Source organism: Lindgomyces ingoldianus (assembly GCF_010093535.1).
Source record: "Lindgomyces ingoldianus strain ATCC 200398 unplaced genomic scaffold BDR25scaffold_34, whole genome shotgun sequence".
Taxonomy (NCBI): domain Eukaryota; kingdom Fungi; phylum Ascomycota; class Dothideomycetes; order Pleosporales; family Lindgomycetaceae; genus Lindgomyces; species Lindgomyces ingoldianus.
Window position 1 is genome coordinate 97,698 of NW_022985195.1, and position 25,155 is coordinate 122,852.

At 46.5% G+C, this 25,155-nt stretch overlaps 5 protein-coding genes across 5 annotated transcripts; 4 read left to right on the forward strand and 1 right to left on the reverse strand.

Moving 5' to 3' along the window:
• Positions 1-58: 58 nt before the first annotated feature.
• On the reverse strand, positions 59-4,712 carry BDR25DRAFT_359614 (uncharacterized protein; the record flags this gene model as incomplete). The annotated part of the gene is made up of 25 exons (XM_033696119.1): positions 59-192; positions 231-573; positions 630-908; positions 984-1,023; positions 1,093-1,193; positions 1,242-1,349; positions 1,439-1,505; positions 1,599-1,675; positions 1,738-1,934; positions 1,971-2,005; positions 2,035-2,217; positions 2,280-2,454; positions 2,508-2,720; positions 2,747-2,875; positions 2,904-2,929; positions 2,956-3,184; positions 3,251-3,359; positions 3,400-3,445; positions 3,478-3,587; positions 3,641-3,949; positions 3,984-4,024; positions 4,063-4,248; positions 4,384-4,535; positions 4,593-4,642; positions 4,695-4,712. 25 exons carry the CDS (start codon positions 4,710-4,712, stop codon positions 59-61), a joined length of 3,357 nt encoding a protein of 1,118 aa, XP_033543092.1.
• Positions 4,713-5,875: 1,163 nt separating this feature from the next.
• On the forward strand, positions 5,876-8,324 carry BDR25DRAFT_293639 (uncharacterized protein). Its single transcript, XM_033688735.1, has 6 exons — positions 5,876-6,316; positions 6,365-6,451; positions 6,500-6,834; positions 6,889-7,154; positions 7,240-7,661; positions 7,719-8,324. The coding sequence occupies exons 1-6, from the start codon at positions 6,059-6,061 to the stop codon at positions 8,130-8,132; spliced, it is 1,782 nt and encodes a 593-aa protein (XP_033543093.1). The 5' UTR covers positions 5,876-6,058; the 3' UTR covers positions 8,133-8,324.
• A 3,738-nt stretch (positions 8,325-12,062) lies between these two features.
• Positions 12,063-14,059, forward strand: BDR25DRAFT_76986 (kinase-like protein). The gene has a single exon (XM_033699013.1). The coding sequence runs from the start codon at positions 12,382-12,384 to the stop codon at positions 13,870-13,872; it is 1,491 nt and encodes a 496-aa protein (XP_033543094.1). The 5' UTR covers positions 12,063-12,381; the 3' UTR covers positions 13,873-14,059.
• Positions 14,060-18,272: 4,213 nt separating this feature from the next.
• Positions 18,273-19,684, forward strand: BDR25DRAFT_293643 (uncharacterized protein). Its single transcript, XM_033688736.1, has 3 exons — positions 18,273-18,597; positions 18,649-18,931; positions 18,987-19,684. The coding sequence occupies exons 1-3, from the start codon at positions 18,301-18,303 to the stop codon at positions 19,526-19,528; spliced, it is 1,122 nt and encodes a 373-aa protein (XP_033543095.1). The 5' UTR covers positions 18,273-18,300; the 3' UTR covers positions 19,529-19,684.
• Positions 19,685-21,664: 1,980 nt separating this feature from the next.
• Positions 21,665-22,373, forward strand: BDR25DRAFT_237622 (beta-1,4-endoglucanase; the record flags this gene model as incomplete). Its single annotated transcript, XM_033685596.1, has 2 exons — positions 21,665-21,984; positions 22,034-22,373. 2 exons carry the CDS (start codon positions 21,665-21,667, stop codon positions 22,371-22,373), a joined length of 660 nt encoding a protein of 219 aa, XP_033543096.1.
• Between the last annotated feature and the right edge of the window lie 2,782 nt (positions 22,374-25,155).

Genomic DNA, 25,155 nt, shown 5'->3' on the forward strand with positions numbered 1-25,155 from the left:
ATGCGGGACAGACAAAGGGGCAAGGTTAAAAGCCCGACCCGACTCGGCTCAGACCATCCTAGAAAGTGGAAAATAACATCCGCCGAATTGCTTCTCCTGACCATTCCTTCTGTCCCAAGAGCGAGTGCCATAACTCCCTTAGGGTAGGACTAAAGGGAAGCTGGGAGAAAGTGCAGAAGGAGAGAGACTTGCCTGTCCAGCGGGACATCCGTCGGATTTGCGCTTCAGACAGTTTCCGCATTTCCTCTTGTCTGTGTTGGTGGTGGTAGCGAGGGATACGTCGTCGAAGGGGTTGGTGTTCTCATTAGGGCTGGGGGTGGGGTCAGTGGTTCCAGGAAGAGATTGCACGTTGGTGTCATGAAGGGTTTTTGGAAGGGCGGTAGTTAGGGCGGGGAGAAGGAGCAAGAGGGGGGCTGTGAGACGCATTTTTAAGTTCGTTGAAGTTTGATGTGGGCGGGGAAAAATGTAGGTTGCAGAGATATGTGCGGTCGAGGTTATTGAAGGTGAGATCGAGGTGAAGAGATGATAAGGATTGATGTCAAAGTGTATGGGAACGGCGAGGGCTTTTAGTATCTAGTTCAGGAAAACATTTTCTAGAGTGCCGAGAACAGATGATCAACCTGCGCCACCATGTTGTTTATGGGATGTGACGATGCGGGTCGAGTTGATGCGGAGAGAAAACGCCACAGTTGCGCAGAGCATATGGAAGTTTGGATTGTGAGAGAGGCGTGAGCATGTGTGTGACTGCCAACACGCTTGCGTGAAAGAAAGCCAGTGTCAGAGGTGGGGTTGGTCCTATGATCTAGCCATCTTTGCGCATCGCTGTGGGATGCGGATGCAAGAAATGCGATGAGTTGTTGTTTAGAAAAGGATAAGAGTGAGCGGTTCCCGATAGACATGGAATTTGTCTAAAACAGCCCATGGTGGTTATGTGTTGGAAAACAAGGATGGAAACTATAAGCTGGAGCGAATCGGTTTGCTACCAGGGGTTCGGTGGCACCAATGCATGTCCATGTTGTAGTACTTGTGCGTCACAAATATGGTAGCTGGACTTAGAGCAGATAAAATCCTAAATGCGGGAATTTATAGCACGATTTGGAAATTGTGGGCCGGAGAAAAGAGGGAGTGTGTGGCATGATAGTGTGTTCTCCCCTACGGGTAGTTTCTTGGCTCAGACTCTGATACGGAGAATTCTTGCGTATCGTGCAACGAGCAAACTCAGGTGACTAAAATAATAAGACGAAAAGAGGTGCAGTTGAGAGCGTTGAATATGTGTCTGTATTGGGATTGGTAGATAGCGAAAATTTAATATTGCCGTCCTTCAAGGGAGGGATCCAGAACCGCACCAACTGAGCTCATGGTTGTGCTGTGCCCTGTGTTTCATGGGATCGACCTAGAGCCAAGACGGATGTAATGTGCTAGATGGCTTATGTCATACGAACTGAACAGTGGAGCATAGGGAACGAAAACCTAGAATAGCGAGGAGCAACAATTTGAATGACTGCCTAGGAATTGTGCCGCGGATATCGGTGATCAATGGACCCGTTCCTTCGTTCTAATTTGTAGGCAGAGTTCAGTCACCCGCTTGCTCTGCTCACTCAGAGAGGTTCTTTGGAGATTTTGGATGAGAAGAACAGGAGATGAATGCTATATGAATCGAAGCAGTCTGCGACTGCTGTGAGATGTCATCACCCCACAGCGATCGAAATGTCAAACAGAGTAAATAGGCAGACATACGCCGATGAGGTTACGCACGACGACAAGTGTTCGACGCATGAAGAGTGATGAATATGTGGTTGTATTTTCCCACCATTCCCGTTGCTGGAGCCTCCAATATGCGCTAAGCTTGTTTTGCAACGCTATGCCCCTTTCGAACCAAGCCTCGACCTCGAGATTCTCCATCGCTAACACTTCTTTGAAGTAGCGACCAGTATCTTATTTTTTTGAGCCGAACTGCCTTTCGGTCCTACTGAGCAAAAATCTGATCATCTTCTCCAATCTCCCCCTCGCTGAAGTTCAAGGCGATATACATACGCCACGGGCTCGAGGAGGACCCCAACTCGGACACGAACTACTGCCAAGCAGGCAAACGGCGCCTCCATAGTGACAGCGGCCCCAATATCCCCCAAATTTGGGGCAGCCCAGGTACATCTTTTTGGCATCGTTAGCCTCATCACAATACCCCGCAAGAGGTTATTGGATGCATACATAGGGCGACTGGCGGCGGGGCGGTTTGGGTGGGTCTTCAATGCTACCAACGCTACTAGTTGTTGCTTTACCCAAATCTCTTAGCTCGATACTTGTGTCGTCGGAATTGTTTTCCGGCAGAGGTGTCGCGGAAATGAAGCCGAAAAGAGTAAGAAGAACAACGAGTCGCTTTGAGAGATGCATTGTAAGTACTTCGTTCAGAGGGTAAAGACGGGCAGGAGGGTAGGATTTTCACTGATGGCTTGGCTGTTGTGAATGTATATTTCTGGGTTTTATACCTAATTATCAAAAGTCAAGACGTATTTTTGTTGGGAGGTGAAAGTGCGTTTCCGCACCAAGCGACGGATGCGATGCAGAGCCTGTCCTCATACTGTTGTTACGTGGAGCACAAGCAAGACCTGGGGTAAAACACTTGTGTGAGAGTGCCTTGATTTTGGAGACAGTGGTGGAGTGGTAGACCTGTGGGCAGCGAGGGGTTTGAAAAGGTGGGGAAAAGAGACCTTTCAGGCTAGCTGAATATGGTTAGAAATGTGCGCACTATCACACGTGCCCCCTAATAAAAGCCCTCCTGGTTGCTGCTTGCTTCTCTTCTTCTTGCAGACCTCCTCAACGAAGTATCGGGCGTTTCCACTCCGCAATTCATCCACGATTTCATCTTGAGCCATTGCTGATCACTGGAACCATTGAACGACTACTGATGTGGCATCCATCTCGTCCTACGCTTCATCCGTTGGCAGCAAACAGCACCTCTCCAACGGGAGTCTACGTTCGGCAATCTTGGACGATACACCTCCTCTCGTTGCGATACACAAGACCTCAAAATAAAAACGGAACTTCTCAATTCGTTGCACGCCGCCGCACAAGGGCGGGATCGGATGCGGTTGGAGAAGAAAAATATCACGATTCGAAAGAATAACAAAAATAGAGAATATGAAGGATGTAGCGAGGTAGAGGAATGAAATCTGAGCGAACCTTTCTAGACAATATCACAAGAGTTATACCGTATGCCCAAAACCTCTAGGTTATGCGCCATGTTCATGACCAGAACTCCGAAAGATGTCACTCCACCGTGAGCAGACACGACACGCTTCCGCGAGAGGATGGTGATCGTGGTCCATCATCAGTGGCTGCTTAAGATTATTGGAAAGAGGCTTGGATGACAGGTCTCGGAAATTCTTACTCTAAGGCCACGCGACGAAAAAGGGTTAGCAAGACTTCGAAGGAGAGCGCATGCTGACTGTTAAGAATGGATTAGAAAGTTCAGTGCACAAGAGCCGGCAAACATTCCGAGACGTCACAGCTTCTGACAAGATGAGGCAGGGTTCTAGTATCTTCGATAGTGGGCTAGGTCTTATAGGTCGAGTCCTCGCCGCACTGGGCTAATTTCGATCACTGCGGGGTGATTCAACTTTAATGCAATTTGAATTCTGACCGCATGCGTCCCAATACCGACACTGCTGCGGCGAGCCGCCCTCATCTCTCTCGGTCGAAGCCGAGGAATGTGACATCTGTCTGTCATGCTTAGCCGCTGGCGACTAATCCAGGACCCGTTTATCGGTACCAACAAGAACGGGAGAGGCTGTTTCTCCATAATAAACGGCCATGGTGCATGGGCAGCCGCAGTTGTGGAATGTAGAACTGATGAAGCTCGTTGCCATGGAGCCGAACACTGCGAGACCATCGGCCGGGTCTCGACCGGGGAATTACGGACTGTGTTAATCATTGTACGACAGGTAGATGTCTTTGATGTCGTGCAATCGAAGTCTTAGAGTCACCACATGAGCGATTCCGGAGAACACCATCCGGAGGTCATAGCCTGCGCAACGCAGAGCAGAATTGGGCCGAGGCTTCCACTACAAACCTTGTTGGAAAAGCATGCTGGTGACGGTGGCATGACCATTCTCCTTAACTCTTGACGCCACTCGGTATTCTCTTCGGAACTTCGCGCGCCTCCCCCAACTTCCGATGAGATTCGTATCTGATGTGGGATCGTACGTGCATCAGAGTTTTTCTGGACGGTAAGCGGGGCAAAGATGGTCCCTTTCCATTCACACTATGGCTGTGGTTAAGGTAGCTGTTAATAAGCTTTTAAATTTTTTGAACTGTGGATAACTCGCCTGTCACCTTTCTAGACTTAGTTGTTGTACTAAAGTGGTCAGGATGCTAAAAGATGACCTGGAAGAAGAGTGGGCTTTGGGTGGGCATCATGCACACTTTGACTGGGCGCTTGGCGCAGTCGGTTTGGAAAATATTGTGGCGCTGCTGATGTGCAGCTCAGGAAAACTCCGGTGAGTGCCGTGTGGGGTTCATCTCCAATCAACGGCGATCTCCAGGCATTTCAGAAGTCTCACATCTGGGGGCTTGCAGCAACATGAAAAGGTCACCTCAGCTCGACCTCAAGGCGTACAGGTCCAGGCGCCATCATTGCCTTCCTCTGGAAGAAGTTTCCGCCGAGATAGCCTCAACATCTTTCTTTAGTAACAAACATCTTGGATCTTACACATTTCGCAAGCCTGAAACACCGTGCTTCCGCAGAAGAAAGCACGATCCCATGAACAACACATTAATATCTATCGAAAGATGCTTTTGACATACACAATCGGGCTGGACAACCTTATCAATTTGAGCCCCTGCGCAGGTGGTACAGCGCAACATCGGAGAAGCGTCCTCGGTCTGAATGCGAGTGGCTTTTCCAGCTCGTTTCTCAAGAATGCTCAATCATGCGACCGTCTGGAAGCATCGTGAAGCGGGGAGCAGCCAAATTTGGCGCCTTCAGTCAGGAGTTGCAACGTCAAGACGTCACGAACACGAACCGGGAGACGCAGCCGCATGGCCCGCAGGAGTTGCTGCAAGTTTCTTCCGCTCAGAACTTTGTTAGGCAAGCAACTTGCTTTTCTTGTGAGTTAGCCATGCGGTCGATTGGTGTTGAGCTCCGGCTCCCCATCGCCAAGGCCGGCTGCGCTAGCCAAGTGACAGGGCCTTTTTCGGGCCATGCCTGTTAAGGCTTAGCTCATGCAGAAAATAGATCAAACTTGCCGTCTCGCTAAGCTTCTTTCAAGCGACGGATGGCTCTCGATGACAACAACACACTCAAAATTCCCAGGTCCTCGGTCTGATGGGAGCATCAAGAGAACGGCGAGCGTGATTTGATGTCTGACTCAAGCCCGGAAACCTGTCTGACATCCCTGTTTACCTGTGCGAATGGCAGGCGACCAACGCCCGTTCCACGGCCACGATCCCTCGATCTGCAGCCCTATCCAAACTTGATGGCAGTAGCGGCTCTGGAGCTGAGCTCCAAATTTTGCCCTGCCCTCATGGTGCTCACCACCACTCGGTCAATGCCGTTAACTGCTTTTGCAGCCGTCCCTCCAATATCTCGCAGCCTTGCGTGCATACCCAATGGCATTACTCCAAGTTCGCCCGCGACTGCATGAGGCATCGCCCAGCTCCAGCCGGGCCCCAGACCGCTACAGCCCACGACCCCTCCTCGGATGCTGAACTCAGAGGCGTTCGTGATAATCATGGCAGTGCGGCATCTTATGTACGAACCTTGGACTAACGCTCACAGCCCACCGACCCGCTCTGCCAAATCCCGCACTTGCACTGGCGAGACCTTGACTCTGTTGGCTCTAGGCAATAGATCCTCAGGTCCATATCGAGACGAGACAGGCAAGCCGCCAGAATACGCATGCGTATTAAGATGAGCTGCATGTCCCTCACAGCTTCGATTTCTTTTTGACTTCACATATCCATCTCATCAGGTAGCTTTTCCCTTTGCATTCGTTACTAGTCTCCAGGGGAGTTGTCTCAGAAGTCACCTTTCTTTTTAGTTCGTTTGCTATAGTCCGTCATGTTTTATTCGATTGCTCGAACAGTAGGCTTCGTGGCCTTACTATGTCCTACAGTACTCTCTGCCGCAGTACCAGCTCCTCCTGAGGCACTCAACGTTCCCTGGAAGAGGGGTGGCATCTTCTCCAACTTCCACCACTACGATGAGCGCGATTATGGATGTTCACATGGGCCAAAGACGAGGTCATGCTGGAACAACGGCTTTAGTATATCCACAGATATGGATGAGAAGTGGCCAAACACTGGTAAAGTAGTTACGGTATGTTGGGACAACAATCTGTATGGGATGAATACTAACATACCGCAGTACGAGCTAGAGATCACAAACACAACCGGCTCACCAGATGGTCTGTCGAGGCCGATGTTCCTTATTAATGGGCAGTATCCGGGGCCGGTAAGAACAATTCAATGTGGTTTGGATATCCACCCTAACTCTAGACAGACCATTGTTGCCGACTGGGGTGACACGCTTTCAATTACTGTGAAGAACTCCCTTGCCAATAACGGTACTAGCATTCACTGGCACGGGTTGAGGCAGCTTGGGACGAACCAAATGGATGGAACAAACGGCATTACTGAGTGCCCAATTGCCCCTGGCCAAAGCAAGACCTATACATTCAAAGCTACCCAGTACGGGACATCCTGGTATCACTCTCATTATTCTGTCCAATATGCCGATGGCATTGTTGGTGGGATCATAATACGAGGCCCTTCCACTTCGAATTACGATATTGATCTGGGAATATTGCCCTTCACAGATTGGTTCCACGTACCTTCGTATGCTTGATCTCCCCCTGATTTTCTGTGGAACTTTGGCTGACAACTGCATAGGTTCACAGTGAATGCTGCAGCTCTCCATGCTAAAGGCCCCCCAATTGCTGATAATCTACTAATCAACGGTTCCATGACTTCGGCCTCAGGAGGAAAATATGCCGTCACCAACTTGACGCCCGGAAAGAAACATCTTCTTCGCCTAATTAACACTGGCGTGAACAACTATATTCACGTCTCTTTGGATGGACATCCTTTCACTGTAATCGCCGCGGATTTTGTCCCAATTGTCCCATATACGACAGATTCACTTGTGATCGCCGTCGGTAGGTTCCATTCCGTGCGCTTAAACCCCACTATCCCGTGCACAAACCCTGCGAGAACTCCGCTGACGAGGAACACGAATTTTAGGTCAACGTTATGAAGTCATCATAGATGCAAACAAACCTGTGGGCAACTACTGGCTGCGCGTTGGAACTGGAGGTGGAAAGTGCGACGGCCCGAATGCCAACTCTGCCAACATCAAAAGTATCTTCCACTACGATGGTGCGAATTCTGCAAACCCCAATTCGACTGGAATTACCCTTCCGACTGGATGTTACGATGAGACTAACATCGTTCCTTACGTTAAGACCACTGTACCACAGAAATTGCCCAAGAAAATAGAACTGGGTTTCACCAACACCGCCACTAGTGACGGTTTAGTTCAATGGCTTGTGGACTCGAGTATGATGCAAGTTGACTTCACGAAGCCGACGCTACAGTACATCCTCGATGGGAATGACACCTTTAATGTCGCTGAGAATGTCTATATCGTCGGCGAAGCTCATCAGGTATGATCCTTAGACAAACTATCTGGCATGAAACTTGGCACTGACACCTCCCCACAGTGGCAGTACTGGGTGATCCAACAAACCAATACTGCGCCTCCGCTCCCTCACCCAATCCATCTCCACGGTCACGACTTTTATGTTCTGGACCATGCCGAAAACACTCAATGGACGGGTGACATTTCCAAACTGAAGATGGAAAATCCTATCCGCCGTGATACCGCAACTCTTCCAGCTGGAGGATATCTCGTCCTTGCCTTCGAATCTGACAACCCTGGCGCGTGGCTTATGCATTGCCATATCCCGTTCCACGTTTCTGCCGGTCTTGCGTTACAATTCCTAGAACGCAAAAGCGAGATCTTGAATACTATTGGCGATCTCAGTGGCTTCAAAGACGGGTGCAAGACTTGGACTGCTTTCCAGGAAGGCTTCCCCGGTGGCTTCCATATCGGGGACTCGGGTCTGAAGGTTTGAGCTCTGGACGTGAGCCATAGGTAAGTGAGTTGTTGAGTACATACCTATGAGATACCCAAGCGTGCATTCTTTCATGCATTTTTTTGGCGTTGCTACTGTTGCTGGGTTTAGCAAGTCAAATTTCGCTTCCTCTAAAGCTTTGGCTACATATTAGTCGTGATAGAGGATGGAGGGAGGATGATCCTACGTAATAATAATGACGTCTAATGCTACTAACTACTATCATGTTCAATGGCTTCACCCGTGTTCCAACTCTAGCAGCTAGACAGTCTTCCACCAACAATCGCCAAATTTCTTCTTTTCAGCGATGCAGATAGCATCAATAGTCTAGTAATAACACGACTCGCCTCTTGAGGTTTTCGTGGCCTGACCACGTGACCGTGGGCCTGAAACCAAGCTTAGACCACTTCTCTTCCAGAGGGTCTTGTAGCCTGTGTAATTTTTAGTGAGCAGATAACTGCAGAATTGAGTTGCGTCTAAACTATCTTAACCTACAACGCAAGTTTATGTGTTTCCTGCTTATGTACTATTTTAGTGTGCCCTCTAAGAACATTAACAATTTATAGCTCTTTTCCTCTAACGTAGAGGTCCTCCTAAATAGTCTTCAGTCCCCTGCTGTCATCAGCCTAACAGCAGCTGTAAAGCCGGAGCAAAAAGTCCAACCTTTTGCTTATGGGAATTGTACTGCTTATAGCAGCAGATAAACCCTAACAACTGTAATGAGGTAGGCGTCCTGCCTGCCAAGCCGATACTATACCATGTTTTAGCGCGTAATGCACGGCCTCGCGTAATGCACGATTTTGGCAATCTGCGCCTTTTACTTTTAAAGCTCTAGAGACTCACACAAATTATAGATTATATAGATTTTTTGTTATAATACTAATTAAATGCTATAAATTCTATTCCTAGCAATAATTTACATGTAATACCTTATAAAGAGGTTAATTTGCCTGCTATGTTAAGTTCTGCCTAATGCTAGCTCCCTCTTTTTATTTAATGCTGCATTATTATTAAAATCCTCTAGCGTACTAGCAATAGGCGTAGGAGCTTTCTACTTGCCCTTTATTGCCTACTAGAGGTTATTTTTAAGCTGTTAATTAACCTGCTAGGTAAGCTCTGCCTCCTCTTATTAAGCTGCTTTTATCTTAAGCTCCTATAGGTAAGCCTTCTTTGCTATTGCTACTCTATGCTTTTTCCTTTTAACTGCGCGCGCCTTTTTAGCTTTCTTTACTTCTTTACACTTTACCTTCTCTTGTTTTTAAAGCTGTAGAGCCTTCTTCTTAGCATCTTTTTATGCCTAATAATTACATGCTTCTTAGACCTTATTTAGGGACTAGAAGGTCGCACTACTATAATATTCTAGAGGTGCTTCTAGTAGAAGAGGCTTACTACGCTAGCAGCGCTTCTTCTTATTAATTAGCGCATCTTTAACCTGCTTAAGCTTACGCTAGAGAAGGATGCAACATACTAAGAATAACTAGACAGTCTTCTTAAGCTCTTATACATCTCTTTTATAAAAATTACTAACAACCTTATCTAAAAGGCCTTTAACCTTTTTCTAATCCTTTGCACTAAGCGCTAAGCTAGTGCTTTTACTAGAGGATAGTTACTTTTTTTACTTATAGCAAAATTAATCTAAGACTACTTATAGCTTAAATAGTAATAAACTAGTTGCTTTAAAAGCACTAAGGATAGTTTTATACTTAAAGGACATTTTCTAGGCCTTGTTAAACATGCTGTAAAAGTCTCTCTTTTTAATTAATAATAGTCCCTAGTATCTATCTATAAAGCTAGCTAGCTTAGCTAAGTAGGCTAACAAGAGAGGTTTAAACATGCAGACATTAAAAGGCTGCAGCATATAAGTTACATGTAGCAGGTATACAGCTAGGAGGATCTTATTGTTGTTGCAGTACTTAATAAACTTTATTAAAACATGTAATCTATAGCTATCTAGGAATAAAAGTTAGTACACTTATTACGCCTTTACCTTAGTCTTATAATTAAACACATGTTTAAGCTATACTAGGCCTAGTTTATTATTTATCTAACTTATAAGTAATAAGGCAAAGAAAGCTTAATGCTTAAAAAGGTTAAAATTTTATAGCTAAGAGTCTTATATATAGTTAAAAACAGCTTAGTAAATTAGCGTAGGCGTAAGAGAGCTACTGTTAGCGCAGATGCAGGCTATTATTATAATCTACTTGCAATTGCCATCCTGTATAAGCTGCTGCTTAATACCTTGCTTATACTGCTGTCTAGAGAAGATTTGCTTTATTTTTAACAGTACCCTAATTAGGAAGCCCTTTTTATCTATATTATAGGTATGCTGTGGTTCTATGCTATATTGCTTAATTTTTTTGCGTACAAGCTTAAAATATAGCAAGTACTTAAATGCTAAGTTAGCTTTGTTACGCGCAGCGTCTATGCTAGATGTCTATTAAGATAATAGGTTAATAGAGTGCCTTTTAATAAATTAATTAACCTAGCTTTTGCTAGCTTGCCTACTACTTATTTCTGTTACAAAATTTTAAATTATCTGTCTTAAAGGGGATAGACCTCTTGCGCAAAGCCTATTAATGTACTCTACTAGCTCTTTCTCCTGCACTAGGCTGAGTAGTTGCTAATTTTCAAGTTTCTCTGCACGCGGGCGGGTAACGCGTTAGTGACGCCTTGAGAGCGTAGATTGATCAACGCCATACTGCCTAGCTACTGCAGCATAATTTGGTGATTCTCTAGGTTTCAGCGATTTCAGCGACTCCAAAGCGGCCTCAATACTGCCCATATTGGTTGAGAGAGAGGTGGTTGAAGTTTTGACAGCTTCGCGCAGAACCGTGCATTACGCGAGGCCGTGCATTACACGCTAAAACACAGTACGACTTTCCCCACTGTACCAAAAGGTACGCACGAGAATACTTAAGCTAAGTATTCTCGCATAGTATAATATATATATAGATAATGCTAGGGCTAGCACTAGCACTAGCGGTTGTCTCTCGTCTAGCCTAAACCTCTATAAGCGAGAGAAGGCGACGTGGTTGTGTCAGATATGCGCACCTACTGTCAAGACAGGAGGAACGCTTGACGAAAGCTGCTACATAGTACGAGCAATAAGCTCGAACAGTATGTTGCAGCATTTTGCAGCATTTTGCAGCATGTTGCAGCATTTTACAGCATTTTGCAGCATGTTGCAGCAAATTGCAGCATGTTGCAAGCTGGTCGCGCATAGGGCAAGTGCGCGAGGGACTCGGATCGGCAAAACAAAAAGCCGAGCAACACGAGTAGAGCAGAAAAAGGATCGATAAATAAATACAATCAATGATCATCCCATACATGATATCCAAACCCATCATTCATCTCAGGAAGCCCAGAAACAGTGCTTCAATCTGACAGGTTGACCGTGCCTACCTCGTTACAACAACCAAACTTGCGCCCCCTCCTTTAATGAAGCTGCCGCTCTGCTTAAAAACAGTACAAGTTGCAACTTAAATAGAGGCAACACGCGCAGCTATATTGTTATCCTCATATAGTTAAGTTGCTAGGGGTGTGAGATGATCTATTGTACAAAAACTAGGTCCCTAAGGTAATAGGGTTATCTCTGCAATCTACGGTGCAATTTTGCTAGAAAGATATACTAATTAACACAGAATTAGATAAATTAATTTATTCTTGCGCCAAGCCTAGTAATAGGAGCAGTAGAGAGATAGCAGGCTGCGTTAAAGTTAGGAGCAGGTGGGTTTTCCCATACAAATCTGGGCCCCCAAGCTACCAAAAATTACACGGGTGACTCGACCTGTTGGGGAGGACCCCTCGCGGCACGTGACCCGAGCACGGATCCGAGACTCGGGCCAAGACAGGTGGGTTGGTTATGACTAACTAGACTGCAAGCATCACAGCCGCTTGGAAGGACATCAAAGGTCAGAAAGCAGGTGATTGGAGAGAACTCGCATGATAAGCCCTGTGGCTGTGGCTGTGTTGCTGCCTGACAAGGGTGGCTCGGACGTTTTCCACCTCAGGTGTTCCTTGAGCCGTGCTCTTCAGCTCTCGTCAAGACTCCTCCACCACCTTCACGGCGGCCGACAGGCGTCCGCAAAGCCTCATGCTCAAACTTCAGCCTACCCAATATTCTTTGTTGTCGTTTGGTAGCCTGCAAGGTGTTGTTAGCTGCTCTCCCGACGAACTAGGCAACGAACTAGGCGGCTCGGCGCTAACACCCGGCTCCCGAATCGCACCATCCGGCTAGCCGTCAGCTCCCATGGGTCTCGCGAAGAGATGGAGAAAAGGAAAGCTCCGAATTTCTGCTCCAGAAAAGCTCGTACAGACAGGCCACGGGACACACGACGAGATCACGCTGAAGCTGCAAGGCTTGCCTCCAGAGTGGGTTTCTATCCTGCGCGAAAACGGCGTAGTTGGCGAAGACTTGGTCCTTCCCAAAAAATCGAAGAGCGGCATTTATGCCAATGGGTTCTTTAATTTGAGCAAATCTTCGCTCTTGAGTAATCGATCATTTCAGAGTTTTCTGAAGGGAATATCAGGGAAGCCAAAGAATCCAAGTCTGTATGACAACGGCTCGATTCTGGAAGAAGAGTTTGTAGAGACGCCGGGCGTGATGGCAAGTTCATCGGTTCGTGACGACGAATCTCCACTCAGTGTTGGATCTCCAGGCGCAAACCACTCTGCTTCGCATTCAAGACAGTCCGGTCAATGTCAGGCCTGTGAAACTGGTAACAATGTGGATGGAATTGCCCAGGAATGTGGATTAACTTTCCGGCATAAAGACTACCAAGATATCAACCACAGCCTCCTCCAAGTTGTTGATTCCCTTGGCCACGGCTCTTTGGGCGTTGTTGAGGAAGTCCGAATTGGCCCAGAATACACGAGCTTCGTTCGGAAACGCGTTCAGATTCCGTACAACCGGCGGAGGCAGTATCTGAAGATTATAAGCCAGGAAGCTCAAGTACTCCAGAATCTTTCTCACTGCCATATTGTTAAGATGATTGGCAGCTACTCCGAGATACCTGACTCGGGTCGGCAGTTTTTCTCGCTTCTGATGGCACCAGTCGGACAACGAGACCTAAAAACCTTCTTAGATATAGTCGGAGACCAATCTACGTCGCAAAGTGTAGATTGGATCGAGGATCGGCGGATGTGGCTTCTGAACTGGTTCAAGTGCCTCTCGTCGGCATTAGCGTACATCCACAGCAAAGGAGTTCGACACCAGGATATCAAGCCTTCGAATATCATTCACCGAAGGAGCGCAATTTACTTCACGGATTTCAGTTCTGCATCTCAGTTTCAGATTGGCCAAACTACATCCACAGAAAATCCTGCTCGAACGTCTGCAATGTATGCTGCTCCTGAGGTTATTAACAACGACGATAGTTTAAATCGCCATGGACGAGGGACCGATGTGTTTGCGCTTGGCGCCGTGTTTACTGAAATGCTGGCGGTCCTACGAGGAAAGTCTATCGAAGAATACCATCAATTCTTAGCAAGCGTAGAGCCGAAGAGTTCATCGGGGAATTCACATGTGATTTCGCATGCTCCACGACAGACCTTCCTTTATGGCAGGAAGCTGGACCGAGTCGATGCGTTCTTCTCTGGAGACGAATTTTATTCCACATGTGTTGCAGCCATGCTGACGTCTGATCGCGAACAGAGACCAGATGCAAAGGATGTTGCGAGTCGCATTCGGAGATTTGAGCCAAAGGGATTGCGACCGTGCTCATGCGATGAGCCTCCCTGATACAGGGTGCCGGGCAAGGATCTATCGGACAAACTCTCCAACCGGCGTTTTGAATGGACACCCCACCTACTGGGCGATATCCAAAACCTTGGGCTCTACTTTTGATCCTTTTGCACTAGTCCCCCTGACTATATGAGCGACTCGGCGTTTCGGAGATGGGTTCTCTACTAGCGAACCTGATAGCAAACGCCTTTCGTAATGCAGGTAATGCTAGAAGAATTTCGTCCCATGATAAATGAACGTCCGCATCACCACCGTCACCGTGCATCCTGGGTTCACTCGTATTTAGCGCAAGGAAATCCTAAGCTGCAAGAGGAGATCGATCGAAATATGGCCATTGAAGAAGTATTCCGCAGACAAGTTCAGTTCCAGGATGTCCATCTTGCGTTCCCGTGACCAGTCCTGCTATGATCATAGACTTCATAGCTGGATGTCGTGCAGGTCGCCGAGGCTGGTGGTGCTAGATAAAAAGAATAGCGAGGAGTTTCTCGATCGTTTCGGAGGTGAAGACATAGGATGTATAATTTAATACTGCGATGTCACGCCCAGCTCGTATGCCTTTCACCTTCCCGTGCTTGTCTTTAGATTGTATCCTCGTCATTTCAGGAACCAAATTCCCATTGGCAGATGGTCTATCCAGGCAAGACGCTATTTCGTGAGCTTGAGCACATTTCTGCACCTTCTGCCGCGATCCACTCGAATTTCGCCGGACAGTGAGACTAAAAATTTGCTCACGAGTGTCCCAAATGTCCCAAATGGATGTTATTTTATGGTTGACCCGTAGCTGCTGGTTCTTTAAGGCGATATGGTATCGGTACTTGTGCAGACCTATAGAAGGCTAAATATTAGGGGGAAACGTTACACTGCATCTATTTGCTACTGGATGAACGAAATAATGCTGGATGCCTGTTGGGCACCTGGCCGCCGAATCAAGAAATTTATCTAGCAATTCCGTATGGGTGCAGGGAAAGGTGGCTCAGGTGGCTCATAATTCTGTCTCAATCCGCGCTTGCGGAGATGGACGACAAAATTATGACACCCACAACAGACAGAAACCCGCAATGCTCACCTTGAGCCTTGGTGTCTTTTGTCATTTGATTTGCATTACCATGGAGACGAAATAAGCCCCCAAAAAACAAAAAAACATACAACAGCCGGGATTCGCTGGTGGTCTCCCACCCAACTACTAATCAGCCGGTCGCAAGCTTAGATATCAGAGATCAAACGGGGTCTGTCGAGTTCAAGCGCCTTTGGTCGTATGTGGTTACAGTCGGAAGTAGATTAATATATAATTTAGGGTGATAGTCGTAATGGTTACAGATTGTGGGGCAGAGTAGGCACACTGAACAGCATGTTCTATACCTCTCGATGTCTGACCCTCTCGGCTCACTCAATCACAATGCCCAATTTTGCCAACAAAGCGATTCGCTACGTTGTTTCTTTACATTATGACTCGTCCCTAATTGAGGACAGGTGAGCTAATGGGTCAATAAAGGGCCTTAGCTCCTCTCCAGTGATAAGAACAAGGTCCTAGCACCATACAGTCTTTCGGGTTTTCAACCTCTCTGCCGTACTCCTGAAATTGGCACTTGGTTATAGATGTCTGGATATTGGCAAAAGAGGCAGCAGAGATGGCATCCTAGCCAAATCATCTAGTATATCTTCATGAACAGCTGCCCTAGTTCCCGCATTCGTACCACAAGACCTAGGAAGATAGAGTGAGGCAGTCCTTCATAGACGGACTGCATATGAACAGGGAAGCTTCGGGAGGAAAGCCTTGGTATTACTTCGTAAAGAAGTGGTAGCCAGGTTCGGTAAGTGTATCGTCTAGCGAAATAGGGCTCGTTTGTGGGAGTGGTGGGTATGGAAAAAGGGTGCCAGGCATGGGAGTGTAATGTATGAGGGAAGATATATGAGCGGTGGCAACATTAACAAGGGGCGCCTGGGTCGGGCAACCCAGGGTGAGATGGTTAATTTTGAGGGATAGGCCTAGATCAGCTTTAGATGTGGAGAAGGTTGAGACAGCGTCGTTTAAATTTGAGAAATTACATGCCTTGATGACGCGCTAAATTTGCTATTATGGATCGCGTTCTGTAGCAGCAAGTAGAACCCGCTTATGGGCATCAGCTGAGCGGTCGTCAGTTGAAGGTGTTGGGTAGAAATTGGCGATGCATCGGAACTATACCGACGGCTGCGGATTTGTACCACTGGCTGAAAGGTTGCGTAGGGATAACTGAAAAAAGGCGCATTCCAAGGTGGAAAGCCAGCTCGTGTTTGCAGAGTGATAGTTATACGCCGCGATCAAAGCAAGAAGGAGCTTTGCGACGCTGCAAGGGAGCCATGCGACGGTGGAAATGGGGTACCGTGTCGGCAAAGAGAGAGTTGTAGAACAGTGAGGAGCTGATAAAAGAAACAATCGATATATAGGTTCGCGCGAGAAGGCTATGCAAGATTGAGCGTTTTCTGCTTGTGTGCTTTGCCGCATTCACGCTTTCGCAACAACAAAAGGTGGAAGCACGAAATTGAGTGATAGCTTTGGATTAGGCATGAGTTATGAGAAACTTGGAGCAATGTGATATATGTAGTAGTATAGGACGCCAAATCCTAAGGTGACTTGACAGCCCATCGTCGAGCCCTTGGGCTTACACGAGTTCCGGGCCTAAGCATCGCAGGAAGCGGCACAGCCAAATAAGGTAGGTAGTGGCAAGTTAAGCCGAGGAATTCAAAAACTTGGCCAATTTGAAACGGAGCAATTGGTGCACGGTCAAATTGGACTGTAGGTGGCACAGTATAATAGCACGCGCAGTAAAGCCGCTCTTCGATTTCAAACGATTTACTCCCGTAAATTATTATCTGAAAGATCCCACCCCTTTCTTCCTCGCTAGGTTGCTCCTCATTCATCATCATTTACCATTATCAGGCCATAACCTGTGGACTCTCCATCCACTTGCAATATGGGCTTCCGGTAACGCAAAAGATTTCAAGGGCCCCGAATCTTTATGCGCCATATTCTCCATGTGTTACTGTAAACAAGTTTTTTACGGACTAGTTGTCTTGCGATGCCGTACCTCTATTGAACTCGAAATGTCTGCTAATTGACTAGAGCCTTCATTGACCGCTTCATCTACAACTTCTAAAGTGGACAATTGTTATTGCGTTATTCTGGCCTCGGTATCTTATAGAGCATGGTGAATACTATATGCCGCTCAAACTAATAAAGAGCCTTCAAAGGCTGTTCAATTCGGTCACGCATCCCTGTCTCTAGTAAACATGGCTATTTCTGGAATAGCTATGAACTTGGGGAAGTCCGCAATTTTACCTTTCATCCCTTCGAGCAGCCACTAGCTACACAATGCTGTACTAGCCTCGACCGGAGCAACGGGATGCGTATCGGCCATCTTTCTCCTTCGATCATACGTGACCGATGGTAAAAGCGGACTTATGGGTCAGCTATTACAGCGCAAACCAACTTGCACACAGCAGGACTTGGAGCGCATAGCCTTCTCTTGTCTTTATTGTACGTAGGTACCATTTACGCCTTGAAAATGCCTGGTCTCTCCGGTGTTGCGGCAGGAATTCTCGTCACAAATGATCGCGCCAAGTGGAGGTTAGTCTCCAAATATTAAAAATACTAAATGAATGGTTTGGTGATCCTCATACGAGGTGTCTAGCTCCTCGAATCTATTAGCAAATTATCTATTAGTAGATACCCGAGGCTTTCATCACTTTTGGGCATACTAGGGAGTACGAACGAATGCTCTCTTATTCAACTTGAGACCTGTGTTTCGCGGCGCTCGCACAAGTATTACCTAGGTTATCTACCGTCCTCCTTGGAGGCGTACAAAACCATCCAACTCTCTGCGCCACGTTCATCACCATATCATATGTATCTGCGACGGTCCTATTTTGTCACACCTTTTAATAGAAATATTGCCCTCGGTATGTCGGATGACCTGATCTCACGAAGCGAGATCGTATTTACGCCGGTCTAACACAGCGTATAAATCGGTGCTATTAGCGTATCTCCTAGCACGTTTGCGCCACACTGCCACCAACCAACCAGTCCTATCGCATTCGTGTTACTATCGCATGACCATCACTCCCCTATTCGTCTCTGAACACGACAAAGGCAATTATCTGTTTTTGCGCACCAACAGCAGAGTTCTGTTGTGACGAAAATCGATGATTGATATCGAAATTTGCCGTTTTCAGGACGCCACATTCCTTGATGCTGGCCTTTGTCACAGTCTTAGTTCGCTAACGACACAAACGGCAGTGCAGAGTCGACAGGTCACTTTCAGCCCTTGCCACTGTGCCGCAGACGATGTGCTCGGCTGGTATCTGCGCTCTTATATGAAGGGTGGGCGGTCATTCTGGGTGCCAATGTAGATGATCGTCATGGCTCTCCTAACAACCCAAGCCATTCGCATGCTGCAAGTCGTTGTAGTCTGTACGATTATTTTGACACTTTTCTTTACTGCGAGCCATTTCAAGTCGGACTTGTGGAGGAAACATCTTCCCTCCATCCCAGATCAAGTCCCACAGAGTTTTCGACCGCCGCCAAGCTTATCGTTCAAAAATCAGCCGCCAAAGCCGAAGCCCGCGAATTCGACACTCGATTTCCAGGAGATATTTTATATCAGCATGCCGTATCGGACGGATCGACAAGATGCATTGTCGCTGTTGGCAGCCGTATCTGGCATAAAACTTACTATGATTCCCGGAGTGCGTATACTCAAACTAGTCTCCAATGCATTGCTGACAACCCTCTCTTAGATCGACCCCAAAACCATCCACCACAAAGCCGAGCCACACATGATTGGTGGAAACAATATGACGGCGACCCCGGCATTGGGCTGCTGGCGAGCGCATGCAAATGCATGGAAACATATCATCGACAACAACATCGAAACCGCACTAATCGTCGAGGATGATATCGATTGGGACGTAAACATCAAGGACATCATGGGGTTGTGGGGTTGGCAGCTGCGTTATAATAATACCATCCGGTGGGGTCGGGAGAATGTAGAGAAGGGGTGGAAGGAAGATTGTCCCTACGGTAGGCAGGAACCACAAGCCACTGATCTCGCTGTTCGATACTAATCTGGTACTAGGTTGTGACTGGGACGAACTCTGGATGGGCCAGTGCGGCAACGCCGTCAACAAAGAGCGACTGGATCTGCATTGGAGATACTCTGATCCCAATGGCCCTGACATTGGCTCCGCTGACGAGGGCTTCCAAAAAGAATTCAAGGACATATGGAAAATTTCTGGCGGCGACGGCATGCGTGTAACTTCCGCAACGTACGGTCCGCTCTGCACTATGGGATATGCTGTGTCTCGTATGGGTGCAATGAGAATGCTGTATCATATCGGCGGCTGGCATGGGATGGGACTACCAGTCGACAATGAAATTGCGTTCAAAACCGAGGATGGATATATTAGCGGGTACACAATGACGCCGCCTGCTTTCACTGCATGGAGAGTTGGGGGCTCGAGAGATACCGACAATGCTCTGAGTAATAACAACGCGCCAACCACGGATGAGGGGAATGAGAAGGGGTGGAGTAAGGGACTAAAGAGTAGTGTTAGGAAACATCTTGCACAAGTTTTGGATAAGAATTATTGGAAAGATATGGAGAATGAGAGAAGATAGACTTAATAGTTTTGAGAGCTCTGGACTGAGCGAGCGTGTTGTTTTAGATACCCTTGTCCCGAATGGATCTCTGTATTAGTTCCTAGCAGTCTCGCCTGACCTCAACTCAGCCTTTGAGTTGTGCGAGAAGTGCCAAGGCATCTTGTTTGTATCGACCTTTAGAACCCTAGTCTGAAACCGATAATATTCCTTCAGCTTACTGGGAAGTTAAGAAGAGTCCAAACAGAACCGCCAACACGTCTGCTCCTCGTGCAGTCCACCGTATCGCGAATCCAGATATTCTCCTATCTGCGTCGACCCGATATTCCCTGCCTCTGGCGTTGTTCTGACTAAAATTAGACTTTCGTCTATGGTCTTGGAATATGAATTGTGTAGATAGGGTAGAAAGACAACTTGTTCTTTTATGGTTTGCAAGTAATGTCGTCTCCACTTGATTCACGGAAGGAATACTGCCGAATGAATTTGCCGCAAAACAGGCAGACTACAATTCCCTCCTTTCATAATCCATCAAAGCTCGATGTCCTCCCCGTCTAAATGCACTTCTTAGCCCGAAGCCCTGAGCTCTTCAGCGTATCTGCCCGGGATTCTCTGGCCAGCCGCCGTGCCATTCAGATCTTCGCCGCCTTCTTATTTCCCTGTCGGGCACGCTTCATCGCTTGTTCAGGGCGCATGTCCACGGTTCGCTCCCGTTTCCGTCGGCATTCCTCTTCTGTGGCAGCATCGTAGCGCTCCTCGCTGCTTCAGCTTTCCGTCATTGTGCATGTTCTGTTGCTTGGCGCGAGCGCTCCTCCACTTATTTATCCTTCTCTTCTCGGCGCCTCACTCTTTTCTGGTAGTTCTTCTCACGGCTTTCGCTTAGCCTCTGCTCTACGTTTAGCTTCGAAAATTTACACTTCAATTCGGGAGCAACAGAATCTTCAACCTCTTTGCACTTCCTATCTTCTTCCTTGTGCTTGCATCCCTCTTGCTTCCGATTGTTCGTGTCGGCATCGGTGCGATACCGAACCTATTTATTTCAGAGTTCAAAGTAGCCTTGGTTGTACTCCTCTTGGTCTTCTCTATTTCAGGGATCCGAGAAGGATTCACGCGACTAGTCGCCTTAGTGTCAGCCGAAACCTTTTCTCTTCAGATGAAAGTGAGTAGGCAATCTCACCAGTCAGAATTCAGCCGCGCAGACCTTCTTCGCGGGTGCTTTCCCATCAGGATGATGAAGGAGGGCTAGTTTCCTGCAGATCGCCTTTGCATCCTACGCGGCGGTATTCTCGCTCGCTCGGTGGAAGTCGGAGTCTTGTGGCTCCAATGAGATAAAAAAATTCGGCATGTATTATTAAAAGTGCAAGATTTCGGGTCTCTTCGTCGAAAGTAAAGAAGGTGATGAATGAATCTGTAAATGCTAAAGAGAAGGAAAGAAGGGCTCGACAAGTGAAATGCGCTTTTCGAACAAGAAATTCAGTAAATTCGGTAACTCTGCTGAGAAGAAAGTACAACGCGAGATCGCGTTCACATTTTTAAGCGGCTAGCTAAAGAGGCCATTGTGGTGAAATATTACGGTGAAAGACGACTAAAGGAGATCACGCATACACGAGTCGTCACGTGTTTCAGAGGGGAAATATTAGGGGCGGACGCTGGATGTACTAAGACTAGTACCTGTCGGACTATGTGCAAAAATATGGCTGATCGGAACTCCTTCGTAGGTCCGGTGTTCGTCTAAGAGTTTCACTCCACACCGTTTGAACGTCATTGCGAACCTCTTTTGCTAGGCTCTGCATGTTAGCTACGGACACTCTGCGCCAGCCGGAGAGTGAACGGAGAGTGTGGCCACATGTTGGCGATGAATTAATTGATAGGATCCGAGAGTTTCATGTAAATGCGGACTTCGTTGCAATTTTTTGAGTTTTGATGAGCATTTGTGGCTGAGCGAGGCTGTGGGCCAAAGTCGTATTCCCCATGGAGGAGCGGCACGGAGTTTTGCACCCTCTAATTTCTTTTCTTCTTACAAGTTCCTCATTCGGAATGAGGACTCGGCGTGTTGTATCACGAGGCACAAACATTGCTTTCACATAAAAAGAAGGCCTTTAGTCGATCAAATATTCTCTCGACAGCTTTATTGTTTTTTCCTATTTATCATTCATCAAAATGCTTCGTATTCTCCTCTATACCAGTGCCCTTCTCTTGCCAGTCATTGCTGATCATGGCAAGACTACGCGGTATTGGGATTGTTGCAAACCATCATGTTCCTGGAAAGGAAAGGCTCCAGTTACCATGCCTGTTCACACTTGCAACAAAGATGATCAATGGGACTGGAATGCTGACCTGGCGAACGCATGCGGTGGCGGCGATGCGTTTGCTTGCTCCAACACCTCGCCGTGGGTGGGTGAGAACGATGTCGCGTACGGATTTGCTGCCGTGAAACTTGCTGGGAAAGGCGAGGACCAGACTTGTTGCTCTTGCTATGAGTAAGCTATCACGCTTATGTGGAAGAAGATAAGTTAACGCTTCTCGCAGGCTGAAGTTCACAACGACTTCAATCGCCGGAAAGACCATGATCGTTCAAGCCATCAACACTGGCGGCGATCTCGGACAGAACCACTTCGATCTGACCATTCCCGGCGGCGGCGTTGGGCTCTTCGACGCTTGCACTAAGCAATTTAATGGTGCTCCGCTCGGGGATCAATATGGAGGCTATCATAATAGAAACGACTGTTATAGTCTCCCAGATGCATGGCGTGGTGGATGCTTATTCAGATTCGACTGGTTCCAGAACGCGGACAACCCGGAGATGGAGTTTAACGAAATTGCTTGCCCGAAGAGTTTGATCGATCGTAGTGGATGCGCGAGAACTTGATTGAAACTGGTTGAGTTTCTCGCATTTCAGTGATGAGTCGATGGAGGGAGGGGATTTAAGGGACGAGCAGATCGATGGGCGGTATGTCTCCAGTTAATCGCATTCAGTATGCTACGTGTACTTCTTCTTTGGTCACCCTAGGGATTCATTCTAGTGGTTCGTTCTACTCGACATATTGAAAGAACATGAGTTCGAATTACTACCCCGGTAGCAACACGTTTGTCACGTGCTGTATTTAGTTCAAGCTTGAAGCAACCACAATTGACTTCAATTTCCAATCTGAAGGCAATAATTCTGGACCTCTTCTATGAATTGAACCACTTGCTTCCTCATTCATTTAAATCTCGCATTGTCTTCTCCTCCCAAAACATTTTTGTAAGGCTAGGAGGAGCACCAGAGGCATGAGGAACTGGATTAATTGTTAGAGGAGTGCACCTAGAGGTCTATATATGCGCAGAAAAAAAGTGGTAAGTCTTGGCAACATGAGACCATCGTGAGATGCATACAGGGGGGTCTCCTGAGCGGGCTGTTCCGCGTGCACAAGCTAACATCTGTGCATAGAATGTTCTAAATAATTTACAACCCTTTATAAGTAGGTTGCTAACAAACTTTATGTCCCTTATTTAGCTTACTCTACTACTAAAATGTACTATAATGCTAAAGACACTAAATTAACAATTAATGTATAAGAAGCGTATACAGATTAATACCCTTTATAAGATAGGCTAAAAATAAAAGGATATTGCCTAGAAACTAGGGATACCTACTTCTATAGTCTCTCTCTGCCTCTGTACGCCTAAGACGCCTATAAAGCCTAAGGGACAGTCTCCTATTTTATTAACTCTATTTTAAATCCTTCTTGTACAGCATGCAACTAAGAACGCTAAGCAGCAATAGAAAACTTAAAAGGAGATAGCTTAAAAGCTAGAGATAACTATCTACTAGTAATTACTTATTAAGGCCTTTAGAAAGAAGCTTTATTATTACTATAAGGCTATAGAAAAGCCCTTCCTTACTAACTAACATAAGGTAGATTAAGTTAAGTAGGCATAGAAGCATCTAGACTAGACTAGCAATTAATAGGCTAGTATAGGCTAGCCCTAGCAAGGTGTAGGTAACAAGGAGAGCTAAAAAGCGCTTCTTACCTGCCTACTGTGTTGCTTAATTTAAGGGCTACTTAAGCTGCATAGTATAGGTAATAATATCTAAGGATATAAAGGGCCCCTTTATTATGTATAAAAAAAGCTAGTGTATAAACTAAAAGCACTTAGTTAACTCTAAAGTCTATATTAAGCATATCCTACTACTTATTATAGCCTTTTAAGATGTGTACACTGCGTACATAGGCAAGTAGCTAACCTTAATAAAGGATAACGCATCTATCTATACATTAAAGGCTATAAAGGAGGCTAAGGAGGCCTTAGGTATTCTAAAGATCTAGTAGCTAGTAAACTTACCTAACTTTAACGCTATTAAGAATGTCTAGCAGATCTTAAAATATTACTTAGGGAAGCGCTTTCTAAAGACTAATAGTAAGGTAAGGCAGTATCTTTTTAAAAAGGAAAAGAAATTGTCTTTAGTAACTATAGCAAGTACATTAAGTTAATAAGAGAGCGCTGTTAGGCAGTTATTAAGGCTAAAAGTAGACATACAAAGTAGTAAGACAGTAGTAGGACAAAATAACAGTACAATGCTTATTTGTATGTATTTTACATAGAAAACAGCATTTTGAGAGCATTCGAGAATCGCTCGCCTGTGCGCGCGGGTGCAGCCCGTTCATGGAGGGGGGTTGTACGACCATTGTGACGACGCATACGAATATCGTGAGAGCCACGCGCGAGAGCTATGCGTGACTACTGCAAACAATTTTCGACTCCTCTAGCGCATAGCATCCATAGCTGTTTGGTTCGTAATTGCGGCCGTATGCGGTGGGAGATTTGTAGAATTGTCACCGAAAAAACATTCCACTGCCACCACTCGGCGTAGAGAACGAGCATTGACATCAGTGATGGCTTAGACGAGTGGTATATTCGTTTTGTTCGCTAGTCCTACAAACTGTAGAGGCAGAAAACCCATTGCATGTTCTTTCTGACTTGTTTATACACTCTCTTGCATACTTCCGGGCGACAGAGTAACATGACTGTGTTTCCCACCTTCACCCGTCATGAGCTCCTTATAATCGGACGAACCTTCGGCATAGTTGATGTACTATACACAGTTGACCGAATGCTTTCAGTAGACCTGCCTTTCCGGAAACCAGGCATGCAAGGAGCTGCACACGGCCTGTGTGGTAGAATGTGAATTTTCTTGCATGAGCTGAGGAGGGGACATATGGCAAACGACTCGACAAGGGAGCGAGATCCAAACAAGGTGGAATGAGTGTATTGTAAGGTCTGAGGAGCTCGATAGAGCTCTAAGCTGACTATATACTGTACGAGATAGGAGCTATGCCTAATGAGTGAATAGTGCAGTACATGGGTATGATATCGCGTGAGACACGTGCGACACACTCCCCCAGCTTTAACAAAGTGAATACTAAAGCAAAGCTGTACAAAGAGAAATAATAAACTGCAGGTGTACAGTAGTGCACTTAAAAGCGCAAAATAGCAAAAGAAGTTAGCTTAGGCTTAGGCTTTAAAGCTAATGTTAGTAGAGTAAGCCTTTAGAGCGTTACTTAAGCAGATAAGGCCTAGTTATTTAATAAAGGCTTAATGCTTTTATTAAGGTAAGAACTTAGTAAGGCTGTTAAGCAGCATGTCTACAGTAGAGATTTAGTGTATGC

Excerpts from the sequence above, each read along its gene's own strand:
- BDR25DRAFT_293639 (XM_033688735.1), top strand. The coding sequence starts at position 6,059 with ATGTTTTATTCGATTGCTCGAACAGTAGGCTTCGTGGCCTTACTATGT. Across the intron at positions 6,317-6,364 it reads ACACTGGTAAAGTAGTTACG|TACGAGCTAGAGATCACAAA; the intron begins GTATGTTGGGAC and ends AACATACCGCAG. Across the intron at positions 6,452-6,499 it reads ATGGGCAGTATCCGGGGCCG|ACCATTGTTGCCGACTGGGG; the intron begins GTAAGAACAATT and ends AACTCTAGACAG.
- BDR25DRAFT_76986 (XM_033699013.1), top strand. The coding sequence starts at position 12,382 with ATGGGTCTCGCGAAGAGATGGAGAAAAGGAAAGCTCCGAATTTCTGCT.
- BDR25DRAFT_293643 (XM_033688736.1), top strand. The coding sequence starts at position 18,301 with ATGCTGCAAGTCGTTGTAGTCTGTACGATTATTTTGACACTTTTCTTT. Across the intron at positions 18,598-18,648 it reads AACTTACTATGATTCCCGGA|ATCGACCCCAAAACCATCCA; the intron begins GTGCGTATACTC and ends ACCCTCTCTTAG. Across the intron at positions 18,932-18,986 it reads GAAGGAAGATTGTCCCTACG|GTTGTGACTGGGACGAACTC; the intron begins GTAGGCAGGAAC and ends ATCTGGTACTAG.